General features: G+C 35.3%; 2 protein-coding genes across 5 annotated transcripts in view; one reads left to right on the top strand and one right to left on the bottom strand.

Annotated features, from left to right (window-relative positions):
* Positions 1-15,927, bottom strand: part of LRRC40 (leucine rich repeat containing 40) — a 53,939-nt gene extending 38,012 nt beyond the window's left edge. Inside the window, exons 1-5 of the mRNA XM_045547755.1 lie at positions 15,645-15,927; positions 8,058-8,239; positions 6,541-6,614; positions 4,481-4,610; positions 430-553 (exon numbers count right to left, since the gene is read on the bottom strand). Of these exons, the coding sequence (XP_045403711.1) occupies positions 430-553; positions 4,481-4,610; positions 6,541-6,614; positions 8,058-8,239; positions 15,645-15,795 (661 nt within the window). The 5' untranslated portion in view covers positions 15,796-15,927. The remainder of the gene's footprint in view (positions 1-429; positions 554-4,480; positions 4,611-6,540; positions 6,615-8,057; positions 8,240-15,644) is intronic.
* Positions 15,928-15,933: 6 nt separating this feature from the next.
* The window catches only part of SRSF11 (serine and arginine rich splicing factor 11), a 42,276-nt gene continuing 41,073 nt past the window's right edge, over positions 15,934-17,136 (top strand). For 2 of the 4 annotated variants that reach the window (XM_045547759.1, XM_045547756.1), the window contains exon 1: positions 15,934-16,036. The gene's annotated coding sequence lies outside the window, so the exon portion shown is untranslated. The remainder of the gene's footprint in view (positions 16,037-17,136) is intronic. The other 2 variants (XM_045547761.1, XM_045547758.1) reach the window with 1 other exon arrangement.

Below are 17,136 nucleotides of genomic sequence, written 5' to 3'. Positions count from 1 at the left end.
GAACTCAGACAAAACAAGATCATCTCTTGACATTATCACTTATGGACCAGGAGAATGCTACAGCTATAATATATAATGTAATCATTATATCACAGATGGATTCACCTATGAGAGGGGAATAGCCTCTTCATGAATGAATGAAGAGACAGCATAGCTCAAAACCTTAATCAGTTTCTCAGGTATGTAATTTTAAGATTATATTTTCTTTTCTTCTTTTTGATATGCCTAAGTATCTTTATAAAGCTAATTTTTTTAGGCAGTTGCTAGAAAATAATGGTCTGGAGAAAATCTAACTAGTTGCTATCACTTGCATTTACCACCATAAAAATCTATTACTTTATTTCTCTGTAAGTGTATTAAAAATTATTTTTCTAAACGCAAGTTGCACCAACTTCAAAATAATGTATTTTTTAAATAGAAAAGATTTACTTTTCATTCTACTTATTTCTGCTGGCAAATTCTTCAGTTGATTACTGGAAAGATTGAGTCGCACCAGACTGGATAGAGAAGAAAAACTAGCAGGAACAGTTGTAAGACGATTATTCGAAAGATCCTTTAAAAAGAAACAGAAATAATGAATGAGTATATTAAAAAAAAATGATCCCCAAAGGGGATTTCAAAATTTTTATTTTTTTTTTAGAGACTGAGTCTTGCCCAGGCTGGTTTCAAACTGCTGAGTTCAAGCAATCCTCCCACCTCAACCTCCCAAGTAGCTGGGACTACAGGTGCACGCCACCATTGGTGGCCTAACTTCTAGGATTTCAAAATTTTGAAGGAATTGCAACCAAAAAACTATTTCAGAGGTGTTAAGCACTATAACTCTCTTTCACTGACAGTTTCACACATCATCACTCATTCCAATATTCTTTTTCAACATCTGCAGGCCCACTATGTGCCCATCAATGAAGTAGACAGGAATTAGAATGAATTCTGACCTCAAAAATATTTCACATAAAAGTTTCTGTTACAACTAAGGCATGCTATATCATGCATCATGTTTTCAATGCATAAATCCATTCATCGAATATTTATTGAGTACCTATGATGAATTAGATACATTACTGATAAACTTTATATGAAATGAAAAACACCCTTTGCAAGACAGAAAAATTTCTGAAAAAAAGAAAAATTCCTGAAAGAAAGAAAAATAAAGCTGACAAATGGCCTTTTAAATTTTTGAGGAAAAAAAAATGTTTTCTCTTGGTTCTTTAGCTGACCTCAGCTAATCTGCTTTGACTAACACCAGAAGTCTACTCTTTACTTTTCACTCATTCAAGTTTGGTTAATTATTCTCTATATTGAATGTTTCTTTAAAATGTTATGTTTGTTTTGTCTTTAAACAGTTACATGAGAACTTTTCTTTGAATCTCCCTTCAAAAGACATTGTTATGAGTCAGGTAATTTTTATAAAACTCAAATAGTTATAACACTCAAATTAGGTGAAGAGTGCTCCACTAGCTATTAGCAAAGTGTGAAGTAGGGCCAATGGCAATAATGAATTATTATATAAAAAATAACTTAAAGGAACTGTTCTCTAATAGTTTCATTTAGTGTACCTTTCAACAACTGCATTTTGTGACTCTGAATAAACTGAGAAGATAGAAAAAGGTAAAAATGCTGGATCAGCTCAAATTTTAAAAAACATACTGTTGTGATTATCATAACACAATATTATCATAATGTATAACAGGGGTCCCCAACTTATGGCGAGTTGTATAATTATTTCATTATATATTACAATGTAATATAATAGAAATAAAGTACACAATAAATGTAATGTGTTTGAATCATCCCGAAGCCATCTCCCACCCCCACCCCTAGTCTGTGGAAAAATTGTCTTCCATGAAAATGGTCCCTGGGTACTGCTGATCTGCAACATATGACATAACATAATCTACAACTCTAATACTAAAAACTGTAATAATGAAGACATTGCTAATAAATAAATATTTTGAAATATCAAAAGTTACTGACACTAAATGCAATTTGGTATCCTGGATTGGATTCTGGAACCAAAAAATTATGTTAGTGGAAAAACTGTGGAAATCTGAATAAAATGTCGTTTAATTAGTATTGTACCAGTGTGAATTTCTGAGTTTTTACAAATGTCCTGTGGTATAACATATAAAATGTTAACATTACTGGAAGCTGGGTGAAGGGGACACAAGAACTCTTTTGTTATATTTATAACTTTTCTATTAATCTAAAATTTTTGCAAAGTAAAAAGCTTAAATTAAAAAGTTACTAACAAAATTCAGAAATTCTCAAAACATTTTTAAAAACACAAATCATTCTAATAAACCCCCCTCTAAATTCTAGACAGAATTACTAATAAAAATTTAAATATTTATTGTGGCTAATAATTAAGTTAGGTATAAAACTTAAGTGTGCTGTATATAAATTAATCTATATTTATGCCGAGTCATTCCTTTAACATTTATGAAGTACCATTATGCTAAGCAGTTTTTATATAACTTTAAGAAATATTACTAGTTAAATGATTATAGGTGCTTATACCTTTAATCTGTTTAATATATTGTTGCTTATTTATGATTTCTTGCTTTTGTTTGTTTGTTTTTTTAGAGACAGGGTCTCTCTCTGTCACCCAGGCTGAAGTACAGTGGCATGATCATAGCTCACTGGAGCCTTGAACTCCTGGGCTGGAATAATCCTTCGGCCTCAGCCTCTCAAGTAGGGAGGACTACAGGTATGCTACACCACCCTTGGCAATTTTTTAAATTTTTTTGTAGAGACAGTCGTGCTATGTTGCCCAGGCTGGACTAGAACTCCTGGCCTCAAGGAATCCTCCCACCTCTCTTCCCACCTCAGCCCCGCAAAGCCCTAGGATTATAGGCGACTTATTTGATACCGAGTCCTTAGAACACATTTCTCAAAAGAAATGTCTTTTCATTATGCAAATGACGCTCCAGGAACCTACAAAGGGGACACTGGAAACTTCTTTTATTATAAGGTTTTCTTTCAACTTTCAACTCTAAATGGATTCTTTTTTATACATCAATTGCTATCTCCTACCATTAACTTTATTAAAAAGTCTGATGGCTCCCTCCTTTGCCATTTATTGTATCTATCTATGCCTTTTACTTTCCAAACTTTATTTTCAATCTGATGAGATTGAAAGACAAAGAGATACTGAAGGAATGGTTGACAAGGGGATATATTTTGATTTCAAACACTAGAGCAGATAAGGGAAATATCAAGCAGGATGTACATACAGAAAAAATTGAAATAAAAGGAGTTAATTTTTCCTTTAATAAAAAATAAAATTTAATGCAGAAATAGCATGAGTTTTCTAAAACATGTAAAAGGGAAAAGAATAAGAATGCAATATCAATTATGTGGAGTGGATATTATATATTAGTATTTCTGATCTAATATAGCTAAAGTCTTTCAGATGATATAGCTTACAGTGGAATCATATTTCTTTGGTGGTAAAGTAGAAAAAAGAGATGTGATTTTGGAGTCAAATTGACATGTTCAAATCCTGATTTCGTTACTTACTAATCATGCAACTAGTCATGCGTGACTTTTGACAAATTTCCTTTTTTTTAGAAGCCTTAGTTTCTTATTTGGGATACAATTACGTATTTTTTAATAAGCCTTCTTTATCATTTATACAATTGTGCAATATACAATATTCCTTATCAAGGAAACCTAACAGTAAGATACTGTATCCCCAATACAATAAGGGAATAAAACTACCACTTTGCCATATGTAAAGCACAAAGCAAAGTGCCTATTGTTTTTATTATTATATTTATTTTTTTATTTTTTATTTTTTTACTTAGAGACAGATCTCACTCTGTCTTCAAGTCGGAGTGCAGTGGCATGATTATGGCTTTACTATAACCTTGAACTTTTGGTCTAAAGTGATTCTCCCACCTCAGCCTCCCAGCAGTTAGGATGACAGGTGTGCAGTACCATACCCTGCTTTATTTTTAATAATATGATAAAATAATATTTGTACTGGTTTATGACTATCTCTATTTAAGATAAGTGAAACAGATGGAATAAAAAGTTTTTTAGGGTATGTGGCTATTTTGAAAAATAGGGAAAAGGCAGGCCTTGAAGGCATTAATATTATCTGGAAACTCAGAAGGCAAGAGGGCCACTGATAATACAAAGGAGGAAATGGGAATGAGTATAGAAAAGATAATTGGTATATGATAAAGATCTCCTCTATTTCTGCTAAGCTGTAAAAACCTCTGAGTAACAAGGTCATTCTCATTGCACCTTTCCCAAACTCTGTTCCTTAATTAAAACTTAAAGTTGATTTCATAATGTAATAAAAACAAATTTACAATTACTATTTTAGCAATCTAATTGAAATGCAGTTTCTGATAATCGACTCATAAAATCAGCTGTCCGTGTTCCCACAATTTCAACGATATACACAAATCTCAGCTTGATGAAAAACTCCACCAGCCCCAAATTATACAAAAATTGGAAAATAACAACTTACTAAATCTTCTAAATTGGAAAGTTGTTCAAATCCCTCTGATATGTAAGTTAGTTCATTATGCTGGAGATACAGCCCCTTCAGATTTCTTAGGTTTGCAATTTCTTCAGGGAGTGTTTTCAGTTTGTTATGGCTATTGATTGATAAAATAGATGCTGAATAATTTAGTGACAACACAATAAATACTTATAAAAGGCATTTTTGCTAACCAACTACATGGGCTCATTACAAAAATGAAATATGGTTTCATTTAAGTTCCTCTCAAAATTCACACCGTAAAAATTTACACTCATTAAAATAACAGTAATCGAAAGTAACCAAATTAGGGTTTCAAAAAAAACAACAAAGAAATAAAGGTTTTTAACCAAACATGAATAACTTGTGGACTTTTGAAACTTGCTTATAATGAACTCATAATTTTACATGTAATGGGAAATGACATATAGGACTCAATTTTTTATACTGTATCTAACATTTAGAATTTTGGCAAAATATGTACACACACACCATAACGGAGTTACATCTTATACGTAAATTAGGTTTTAAACCTCGCATTCAGGGCAAAAACAGCTAGTTGTTTTTGAGGATCTGGTATGTCAAGTTGAATGTAATATACAATTCCACTCTTCCTTGTGCTTGGTCTTAACTTTTCAATTTAGCCCTTCTGTACAGATATTCAGCTTAACGATGTAGGAAAAGTCCTAAATCACTGGGAGTGATATACTGCCTGATAATTAAGAGACAACTGAACTAGTTCCTAGGTTTATCACAACTTAGCTATTCATTTATAAATTCCACTCTGTTTTCATGCCACATAGAGTTACTTCACAAATAACAGGGAGGAAATGAGAAATATAAGCGGCTTGCAATAACCCTAAATTACATTAGAATAAAACTAGCTGGAACAAAAAAGCCTATAGTTGTCTTCTAAAATAAGAACCAATAAAACTGTTAAAAGTCAGATATTACTGTTGGTTACTTAGCTGAAATCTCTGCATATTTGATAAGGATATAGTTGGACAGATATATAATTCTAGCTATATATTTCCTCCTCTTTTTCTTACCTAATTACTCCATTCTAAGATTCATACTCTTAAGTTTTGGAATCTAAAGCTAAAGCCATACCCACTCTGTATTTACTCCCTCTTCTCTTCCTCTCAACTCTCCTTACTCTTATTCCTTTGACTTGTAAGGGCTGAAGAGGCTTTAACATAGTTCTAAACAATCAGTACCTTTTTATGTGTAGATATTTTTACTGATTTATGGTAATTTTACATTTTTTCCCCAAATGAGGACTGTGATTTGAAGGACTATTTTTCCTCTAACTACTTAGCTTACCTCCGGAAAATAGATTTCACTATGTTAAATAGTACCATGTCTATTTTATAAGGCACAATTTTTCAAACTATGTTGTAAGTACTTAAACTGTTTGTTTCTTCTCTCAAATGATATCTCCCTTGATCTCCTTTCCCATAATCTGTGTCTATATAACACAGAAAAGGCAAAGTTATTCTTTCTTAAAAGTTTGGGTGTGTATTAGAGGGCAAACAGAGTTAGCTAGAGCCTTAGCTGCCTAACATCCCATGTACCTATCCATGATAGTACTAGAAATATGTCCACAGAATCCCAGGAGTCCTTGGAAAAGTTTAAAAACCACTACTAATAAAAGCCATGAAATTTTTCATCATTAATGAAAGAATAGTTTTAATTTCTTTCTTACTGTTTAATACCTAGATACTTTTTAGACTATCAAGCTAACTTAAAAGTTGAGATAAAAGCAAAGGGGTTTACTAAAATAACCACCACGAAAAGTTGCTTCATAAAAATAATACAAAAGCATTTTTTAAAAATCAACTGGCCTTAAATTCAGAAAACCAGAAAACATGTAGGCAATTCTAAAACCAAATATACAGACAAATTAAAAACTTAAGGTTTTTATTCTGCTTTAACTACTTTCTACGATAACACAAAGATATTTTCTAATGTTAGGAAAAAACTGAAAGAATATTATATTTATTATATTTATAATAGCAATATTAGAAATAAATAAGCTTAAATTTTACCTGACATTAAGTTTCTGAAGATTTTCTAGCTCTCCTATAGCAGAAGGAAGGGATGTCAGCTGATTGTCATGTATCTAGAAGTTACCAAAAGATAAAGTCAATATTCTTAGTCTTATAATTAACAATATATGAACTTGGCCATTGTACAAAATTATTCACCAATAATCCCATTCTTTTAATTCAATGGCAATGAGTTGGGGATTGGTAATTTGTTCTGTGTGTAGAAGATTTTGAAATTGTCCAAACTGCTGTTCAGAAATCATGAAGGGTTAGGTCAACAACTTTAAATATTACAGTTAAAAAATGTTTTACCTCATTGAGTGGAATTTCAATTTCAAATAAGAGATGAAAGAGTAAGAAACGAACAACAGGCCTCTGATGGTATGATTTATATCAACATATAAAAAATTACATGAGAAGGGAGAGAGGGACTTCTTTCTTGTTCTCACAGAATCATATTGTTTTTAAGGTAGAAAGAAGCTTAGAGTAGGCCAATCCATTCATTTACAAATGAAGAAAATAAAGAGTTCTGTAAAAATTTAGATCCTACTTTTCTACACAAAAATTGGAGGATTTTTGATGTTGCTAAGTAAAGTACACCAGAAGTCTGTAGATTCTGAAATATACTACTCATGCTTCACTTTACCACATGACATGGTAACTAGAGACTAAAATGAGTCCCTGAATAAAAAACACAAAAATTTAATTTCAGTAATTTAACTCAATGAAGTTGAAGGCAAATTATAAAAACAAACAAAAATCTATCCTAAGTACTTGCTTTAATGTCTAGAATAATAATTATCAAAATAAGAAAAAAGATGAGCAGAAGCAACCACTTATTAAATACTGTTTGTATGTATTAACTCATTTAATTCTACAAACAATTTTTAAAACTAGGTAGTAGTATCAGTCCTGGTTTATAGATACAGAGACTAAGACACAGAGAGGTAACTTTCCCAAGGTCACACAGCTATTAAGTGGCAGGGTCACAATTAGAAACTTGGTGTTCTGACCCTGCACTCTTTGTTTTGTTTTGTTTTTTGTTGTTTTTTTTTTTTGAGACAGAGTCTCGCTCTGTTTCCCGGGTTGGAGTGAGTGGTCAGCCTAGCTCACAGCGACCTCAAACTCCTGGGCTCAAGCGATCCTACTGCCTCAGCCTCCCAAGTAGCTGGGACTACAGGCATGCACCACCATGCCTGGCTAATTTTTTTCTATATATATTTTTAGTTGGCCAGATAATTTGTTTCTATTTTTAGTAGAGACGGGGTCTCACTCTTGCTCAGGCTGGTCTCGAACTCCTGACCTTGAGCGATCTGCCCACCTCGGCCTCTCAGAGTGCCAGGATTACAGGCGTGAGCCACCACGCCGGGCCTGCCCCTGCACTCTTAACCATTGCGCTATACCTAACATAATAATTTCTACCAACTCAACATGAAAGGTTTTCTGCTTACCAAAACCTAAATTTAGCTTTGGAATCCCTTCAACTAATAACCCATATTTATAGTCAGTCAACTTACATCAAGTACAGTCAGTGCAGGCAGCAGTCGAAGGTCATCTGTAAGTGACTGAAGTTTATTGTTTGATATGATTAGTTTGGTCAAATCCGTCTGCTCCCACCATCGTTCAGTAGCACTGAATGAAAGATTCTGATTAGCTTCCTCAGGGATATCTACATTTATTCTCCAGACACACTGAGGCACTATTTCCACCACCACAACACCACAAAAAAAAGAAAAAAGAGAAAGAAAAAAAGAAAAGAAAAAATGAAAACAAGTAGTTACTAAGTAACATGCTCTGTAATAGCTATTCAATTTATATATTAAAAATAATTTCTGAAACAAATTTCAAATAAGTCAAAGAGCAATAGGTTGTAGCTATAGTGAAAGTTGATTTTATTCAAAAACAGACTATGTAATATATATTTTACATATTAACTCTCACTTCATTCAACTTCAACTTCATTAAACTTTTCTTTCTACTAGGTATATACATCGCACAGCACATATATAAGACAAATAAAGAAGGGACCCTACCATTATGCTAACAGAGAAGGCATGGAAATCAACATCTATATGTAATGTTACAATTTTTATAACAGAAGTATATACTAACGCTCAGAAAGGGCTTGTAATATTAGCTAATAATAGCTAACACTTATAAATACTTCTAACATCCTAACTCATTTAAACCTCGTGACAAATGTGAGGTAGGTGCTATTACTATTCCCATCTTATGGATGAGAAAAATGGGGCACAAAGAGAACATATAATTTGCCCAGGGCTACAAAGCTAGTTAAGTACTAGGGATGTGATTCAAACCTTGGCAGAGCTATATTGTTTTGCTTTCCATTTTTATTTGGGAGAAATATCTGACTCAGGTGGCTACTCTCTATTTTACCTGACATGCAGTTTTATTTCTCACCCCACCATACAACATTGTGTTATTCTATTGCAGCAAATGAGAACTTGTGTAATACAACAAATAAGACTGTACAAGTTGAACAAGGAGAGCCCACATTGTCACCACAAAACTTGAAGATCCAAAAGGTTGCTTGCTATAGTACTGTAGCACAACTATTTTAAATAATCCTTCATTCCTTGCAAAAAGTAGGACTATATATAGAGATGATGTAGAACTTTGAGCTCTATATCAAGGCAATCATCTGCTGTCACTATCATTTCAAAATCACCAAAGATTAAATGGAAAGGTGTAATCAAAGATGCAAATTCAGGACACTGAACAGCAATTCTGAATAATTAATCTGATACAGTGATGTTACGGAAACAAAGCAAAGCCCCTGAAAGTCAGGAGACTTATACTCAAAAAATTAGCTACCTATATTCATATTAGAATACATTATAAGATCCCTCTCCTACCCCATATTTCTGATTAGGTATTCTCCTCTGCTTCTCTATTCATTTACCACTGAATCTTCAGCAAATGAGACTAACACAAAAAACGAATCCACCTGCATTTCTGTTTGTAGCTCAAGGTTTATTCTTAAAGTGAAGCAAAACAAAATAATTTCACTCTTCCCAAACGATTTGAAAGCCAAAGCACCATTAAATTTATCATTATTATTTTGGTGTGTAGGTATGGATGGTTGAGTGGCAATGAGAAACATAACTCAGCCAGAAACTGACATGTGAATTTACTGACATGAAATTTGCACACAACACAATAAAAATACTCGTTACCCATCAACTACACTAAATGAGTGTTAATATTTTATCATTATTATTTTAGATATTTTTGTTACTAAACATTGTCTTGTTGGAAACTATCTAGACATGGATAATTGTTAAGATTATACTGTTTTTGAACATATATCAATTTGCTTTTCTATAAACTATGACTTTCTGCTCATTCTTTTTCCCATTAATTGTGAGGTATCCCAATTTCTTCCAGAACTTATAGCATCAAGATTCATGTCACTATCGTATCCTCCCATCTGAAGAACCACTAAAAGGTATACCTATAGTCCTAATTACTGAGGAATTCTGTGGAGCTATCCTAAAAGTAGTTTACCAATGTATGAAATAGAAACTACAAGGTAAAAATGAATGTCAATAGCATATAAATGGGGAAAAAATTACTATGGAGTTGGGTTTTATGTAAAATTTCAAACATGCATAAGTTTGACAAAGAATATGATGAAATAAAACTCCATGTACCCATCACCCAGTTTTAAATATCAGCTTTAACACCTTTTACTTTTCCTCAGTTTTAAACACCCGATAACATTCCTACCTATTGTTCTGCCAGTCAGGCAACCAGAAAACAACAATCACTAACTCCTTTACAACTCCATTTTCATTTTCTCTAGTCCAATGAAAAAGAGCTGCAATATTTATATTGAACCAAACTGATGATATATGCTCATAAAAAGAGCTGTCACTTAAAATTTCCAGAATATTTACAACATTCTTCTTTGAAGTTGGTTATTAACAATTATTTCTCTTTGAGAATACCTTTCTAAATAAGTTATAGAAGTGACACTAAGAATGACTCAAAATTGCCAATATTTGAATGTTTAAATATTAATATATATTAGAGTAGTCCTAAGATGGACTATTACAGAGCCATTAAAAAATAATCGGATTTTTCAAGTGACATTAAAAAAACATACAAATAGAAGTCAGAAAAGCAATTTTAAATTTGTTAAAAATATAAAAAACAGAAGTCAAATTATACATACTCAGTCACACACAAAAAAACTACCATATTAGAAGAAAAACCTCCAAAACATTAACAGAGATTAACCCTGAATGCATTTCCATTTTTATGCTTTTCTATATAGATTCTAATCTTTCTGCAGTAGATGTATATTTCTGATTTTATAAACAAGAAAATAATAGTATATTCATAAAAGAACTAGAGCCCACATAAATAAAGTACAGTTGACCCTTGTACAACATGGGTTTGAATTGCATGGGTCTACGTATATGCAGATTTTCTTCCACCTGTCATCCCTCAGAGAGCAGGACCAATCCCTCCTTTTCCTCCTCAGCCTACTCCAAGTGAAGACAATGAGGATGAAGACCTTTATGATGATTCCTTCCATTTAATGAACAGTAAATATATTTTCTCTTCGTTACGATTTTCTTAGCAACATTTTTTTCTCTAGCTTCCTATTGTAAGAATACAGCATATAATACACATAACAAAGCACGTGTTAATTGACTATTTCTGTTGTTGGTAAGGTTTCCAGTCAAGAGCAGGCTATTAATAATTAAGTTTGGGGGGAATCAAAAGTTATACGTGGATTTTCAACTATGCAGTTGGGGGTCAGTGCCCCAAATCCTCGTGTTGTTTAAGGATCAACTGTGTATCTAAACACTCTAAAGAATAACTAGATTTCAGTTACGGGTAAAAGTTAATGCCCTCAAGACTTACTCTCTCTAATAGGTTTACCTGTTTGCCCTCTATTACTGACGAACTGGACTGGGTACCAGTTAACAGCTCTACCAAGTTAATAAAATCTCTCACTGCCCTTGTAGAGCTTCCATTAAGAAAAAATCAATACAAGAAGGCCACCACCTAAGAATCAAAAGAATTTTAACTGCTTTTCATTATATGCATCAAAATTAAAGGCTAAGTTTTGTTTGTCCAACATAGAAATAATGGGCATGACTGTACTTTACAGATACATTACTAATATGACCATGTAAATACGAAGGGGGAGAGAAAGAATTGGAGTATAATATGAAAATTTAAATTATTATTTAACAAGTACAATTTTTAATAATAAATAAAACTTATGTTAAAATGTTTATGAGACTGAATTGTTTGAAGGTGTCACTAATCTTTATTTCCTCAGGACACAGAACAATATCTGAAAGATCTGTGTAACTCCTTATAGTATACAAAACACTTTAACATTTATCTCATACGTTTCATATACAATACCTTATATATACAGACATATATGTACAGTACTCTGAAATAAGCCATGTTTAAAAATATGTTTTGAATATAGCTCATAAGTTGAGGTAATAATTTTTTTGGGTAGAAATAAAGATAGTAAGACTTGTTTTGACTATGTCAAAAAACACCTCTGTAGCTTTTATCTAGACTTCATATAACATGGATTTTAAGAACCATAACCAACAGGCCACTGCCCCACTTCTATACATCACTTATTCACTGAACCATCAGTTACGGAGCATAAAAAGACAAATCAAAGGCAAATATGCTTAACAATGAGAAAACAAACCCAGGCCAGGTGCAGTGGCTCATGCCTGTAATCCTAGCACTCTGGGTGGCTGAAGCAGGAGGATCACTTGAGCCTAGGAGTTTGAGGTTACAGTGAGCTATGACTGTACCACTGCACTCCAGCCTGGGTGACAGACCAAGACCCTGTCTCCACTAAAAAAAAACAACACAGGAACAACAACAACAACAATGCAATTAAAAAATGGGCAAAAGATCTGAACAGACACCTCACCAAAGAAAATATATAGATGGCAAATAAGCATATAAAAAGATGCACAACATCATGTGTCCCTTGGGAATAGCAAATTAAAACAATGGAATAACACAATATATCTATTAAAATGGGGGAAATCAAAAAAACCTGTTCATACCAAATGCTGGTGAGGATGTGGAGCAATAGCTGCTTCCATTCATTGCTCATGGGAATGCAGAATGACACAAGAATTTTAGAAGAGACTCTAGCAATTTTTTACAAAGCTAAACATAATCTTACCATATGAACCAGTGATCACACTCCTAGGTTTTTACTCCAATTAATTGAACACTTATATCCACAAAAAAACCTGAACACAAATATTTACAGCTGCTTTGTTCATAGCTGCCAAAAACTGGAAGCATCCAAGATGTCCTTCAAAAGGTGAATGAATAAACATCCATACAATGGAATATTATTCAGCAATAAAAAGAAGTTAGCTATTATGTCAGCAAAAAGACATGGAGGAACCTTAAATACATATTATTTGTTGAAAACAGCCAGCCTAAAAAGGCTACATCCTGATATTATTCCAATTATGAGACATTCTCAAAAAGATAAAACTACAGAAACAGTAAAAAGATCAGTGGTTGCCAGGGGTTCAAGGGAAGGTGGGTAAGGAATGAATGAGTAGAGCACAGGGGATTTTTAGGGCAGTGAAACTATTTTGTATGATACTCTTAATGGTGGATACATGACATACATTGCCAAGAGGCATAGAACTGTACAACACTAACAATGAATCCTAATGTAAACTATGGACTTTAGTTAATAACAATGTATCAATATTGGTTCATAAATTACAATAAATTTACTACATTAATGCAAGATGTTAATAACAGAGGAAACAGTAAGCTGGGGGGGCATATAAGAATACAGCATACTAACTGCTCAACTTTCATTAAAACGGTTTTAAAAAATTTTAATGTATAGTTGTTTCGGGGAAAAGGTAATTATTTTTTGTTATTATTAAAGCGTTGAATTCTGAAAAGAGATGGGAGGTAGCATAGCAGAAGGAAAAGATTTAGAAAGCCTTTTGCATGTTATGCTGTCTATACTGTATCTTCTGAGCTATGGAAATTCATCAAATGTTTTGAGTGACATTTAAGATCTGTGTTAAGGAAAGATGACTCTTGGTAATAACACTAAGAGTGTTGAGATTTTTTTTATTTGTTTTTTTAGAGACTGGGTCTTGCTATGTTATCCAAGCTGCCTCAGCCTCCTGAGTAGCAACTGTAAGATTTAAAACAAGAAATCCAGGAAACCAGTTAGGAGGCTATTGCCATGATAGCAGCAATGGCCAGTTTTTACTGTGTACTTTTTATGTACCAGGCACTTTACCTATATGATCTCATTTAAACCTTATTAGGTCCTATGATTACTCCCATATCATAAATGAGAGACTAAGGCACAGAATAATTAAGCACCTCAATGCTACATGAGCAAAGACAGGAAGGTAAGAAGCATGACCCCATAAGGAACTACAAATAGTTCAGAATTATAGGCTTTGGGTATCAAATGTGGAGTGACAAGTGATGAAACTAAAAGGCTTACATACGACAGGGAAAGACCTTCTGTATTATGGTAACAGGGATTCCTTTTCGATATATAAGTTACAAATACCATGAGCCTCTCCCATTTATATCTTTTTCCTCCTATGACATACTGTTTACTCACTTAACATCATTTTATGTGCCAAGTATTATGTTAGGCTCTGTTTATACAATAATAACCTCAACAGTCCTGAGCCATATCATCATGGTCCTAAGAGTCAAACTCTATTTGTTCCCTATAAATTTAACAAACTAATCCACCTGGGTCCAGTCAATAAGTACATTCTAGCATACCACTTAGCATATGAGAATACTTATTCACTTTCTTAATTGTTTCCACTATATTTAATCAGAATCTCCTATGTACCAAGCACTATTTTGGGTGATAGGAATACAACAATGACCAAAACCCTGAATTAACATTCTAGATGGAGAGCAGAAAAGACAATAAACTAATGATATAAATTCTGATAGTGATAAATGCTATTACAAATTAAACAGGTAAGAGAATAATGTTAGCAATGGTACTTAGATAAGGCAGTTAGGAATGGCCTCTCTGAGATGTGGCCTCTGAGCAGAATCCTAAAAAAAGCAAAAGAGTGAGTGCTATGCAGGTTTAGGGGAAAATGTTCCAGGCTTTGGTAAAATTAAGTGTATGTGTATGCACATCTGTAGTTTGAAAATGTTTATGTTCCTATTCATTAAAAACTCTTCCAGGTAGAGCAGGGATTCTATGTCATACATCCTTTTATTCAGCAAGTATTTGTTTGCCTGGTCTACTTTATACATGGCACAATAAGAAACAATCATTAGAAGGAAAAGGGAAGGTTTTAATCAGAGTCTAAAAACCGAATATAAGTAGAGAAAAACATTATAGGGAGAATGCTATATTTCTCCATCTCCTTCTCGGCCTCTCTCTCTTCCTCTCTCTCACACACACACAACACACAGATAATAAGAGCATCTGGCCATTCATTCGTGGTATGGAGATTTGTGCTTGTTAGTCTTTATCAAGGTTTCTCAGGATGGTCCCAAATGCAAACACTTAATGCAACGTCTAACCTGATGCTCAGTTTAGAACACACGTTCATTATTTCTTGTAATTAGGATGCTGCCCAGTTGCATGAAGAGGCTCTCAGCAAGGAACAGTGGGACTCATTTGAATCTCACAAAAGGGTAGATAAAAAAAACACATAAAATTTTAACGTTGGTTAGTGCCCTTAGGGATCACATAAAGAGAAGGAAAATGAAGGCCAAAGAAAGTATTAATTCACCATCTAATAGCTAATTTCGTCACACATTATACCGCTTATTTCACAGAATGTAGGAATCATGGAAAGCAACGCGTTTAAATTCTGACCGTATTCCCCGTAGGGTCCCTTCACCACAGACTGCTGCAGCCAGAGGAAGAACCGAACCGGGCTGACCAAGCAGGCGAAATGTAATAAATGCCTAGGTTAGAGCACAGGGATCCAGGCTACGGGCCCGAGAAAGGGCCAGAGCCAGGCCAGAAGGAAGGGAAGCTGTCGGGTCCGAGGCTTTGGAGCAGGACACACAATCGGGTCGTTACTTCAGGGTCTTACCTTCACTGAGGTTCCTACCCGACAGGTTTAACTGGCCGCTCTTCCTCGCTGCCTTTAACAGCCCCTGGGGTACGGAGGTACAGCAGTCTCTCCCATCAGGTTTGAACCCCGCTCGGGGATCCCTCCCGGCTACTCCCCTCAGGCGCGACATGTTCAGCCCCCTCCGCCCCAAAGCAGCGGCCCCACCCGTGACGCTCAAAGGTGGCGCCGCCGAGCCGCCCCGCCCCTTTCGCGAGCGCGCGCTCGGTGCGCCGGGCTCGTGGCCCCGCGCGGGGCCTTCGCCGTCTGCGGCGCGGGCCCGATGTCGTCACCGTCAGCCCCGGGGGCTGGAGGACACAGGAGCCCGTTCCGTTGCCGGTGCAGGCCTAGCGTCCTGGAATTACTTCGCTCGAGTAAGTGCGTTTAACGAACTTGGGGTTTATCGTTTGCACCATTACTGCCATTCCAACCTTCTCCTTTGTGTTTCTGCTGTGGTGAAGGGGCCAGGAGAGGATAACCATGTCCTCTCCCCTCTCCTATTCTGAACGTGGGCCTTGACTAAAACTTGAGACCTGGGCGCGGTCTGCAGCCTCCCTGGACCCCAGCCCGTGTTGGTCGCTTGTGGTGGTGGCGCCAGACCTCCCTCCGGCGTACGGAGTGACATGCATTTCCTGTTCTCCGGGCCCGTTCTCTGACACCATTCCCCTTGTTGTATTGAGGTTAGAGTCCAGCATAGGCGGTAATGTGAAATGGAAGGAATGACAACACAGAAGAAAAAGAAAAGCTTAAAATGTAAGAATTGTTCTGTCCACGGGGACAGTTTAGGGAGACAGGTAGTGGCGCAAACTTTGGTGTAGCACAGACACCTCAGAAAACTGCAAGTTCGAATCCCAGCTGCCGCTTTACAAACTGTGTAACTTTAGACGTTTTACTCGACCACTTCTAAAACTCATCCCTTTTCATTACTTTAGGGATAATAATTCTTACCGCTGAAACATTTTGAAATGATTAAGTGAAGATAAAAGCTTAAATCTTGAGCGCTTGGTGAGAGAAAGGACTCGAGTTCAGAATTGCAAATGAAAATTTTGTTAAATAAATCGGTGTTTCCTGGGGAATTAAAGTTTCCATTTCAAATGTACAGCTTGTTGATTTAGTTAACAATTATTAAGAACTAGCGTTGCAGGCCGGGCGCGGTGGCTCACGCCTGTAATCCTAGCACTCTGGGAGGCCGAGGCGGGAGGATCTCTAGAACTCAGGAGTTCGAGACCAACTGGAGCAAGGGCGAGACCCCGTCTCTACTAAAAAAAAAAAAAAAAAAAAAAAAAAAAAGTAGAAATTAGCTGGGCAACTAAAAATAGAAAAAAATTAGCCGAGCGTGGTGACGCACGCCTGTGGTCCCAGCTACTCGGGAGGCTGAGGCAGGAGGATCGCTTGAGCCTGGGAGTCTGAGGTTGCTGTGAGCTAGGCTGACGCCACGGCACTCTAGCCTGGGCAACAGAGCAAGACTCTGCCT

The sequence above is a fragment of the Lemur catta genome, chromosome 3 (assembly GCF_020740605.2).
Source record: "Lemur catta isolate mLemCat1 chromosome 3, mLemCat1.pri, whole genome shotgun sequence".
Taxonomy (NCBI): Eukaryota; Metazoa; Chordata; class Mammalia; order Primates; family Lemuridae; genus Lemur; species Lemur catta.
This window is presented reverse-complemented; position numbering and strand designations above follow the sequence as displayed.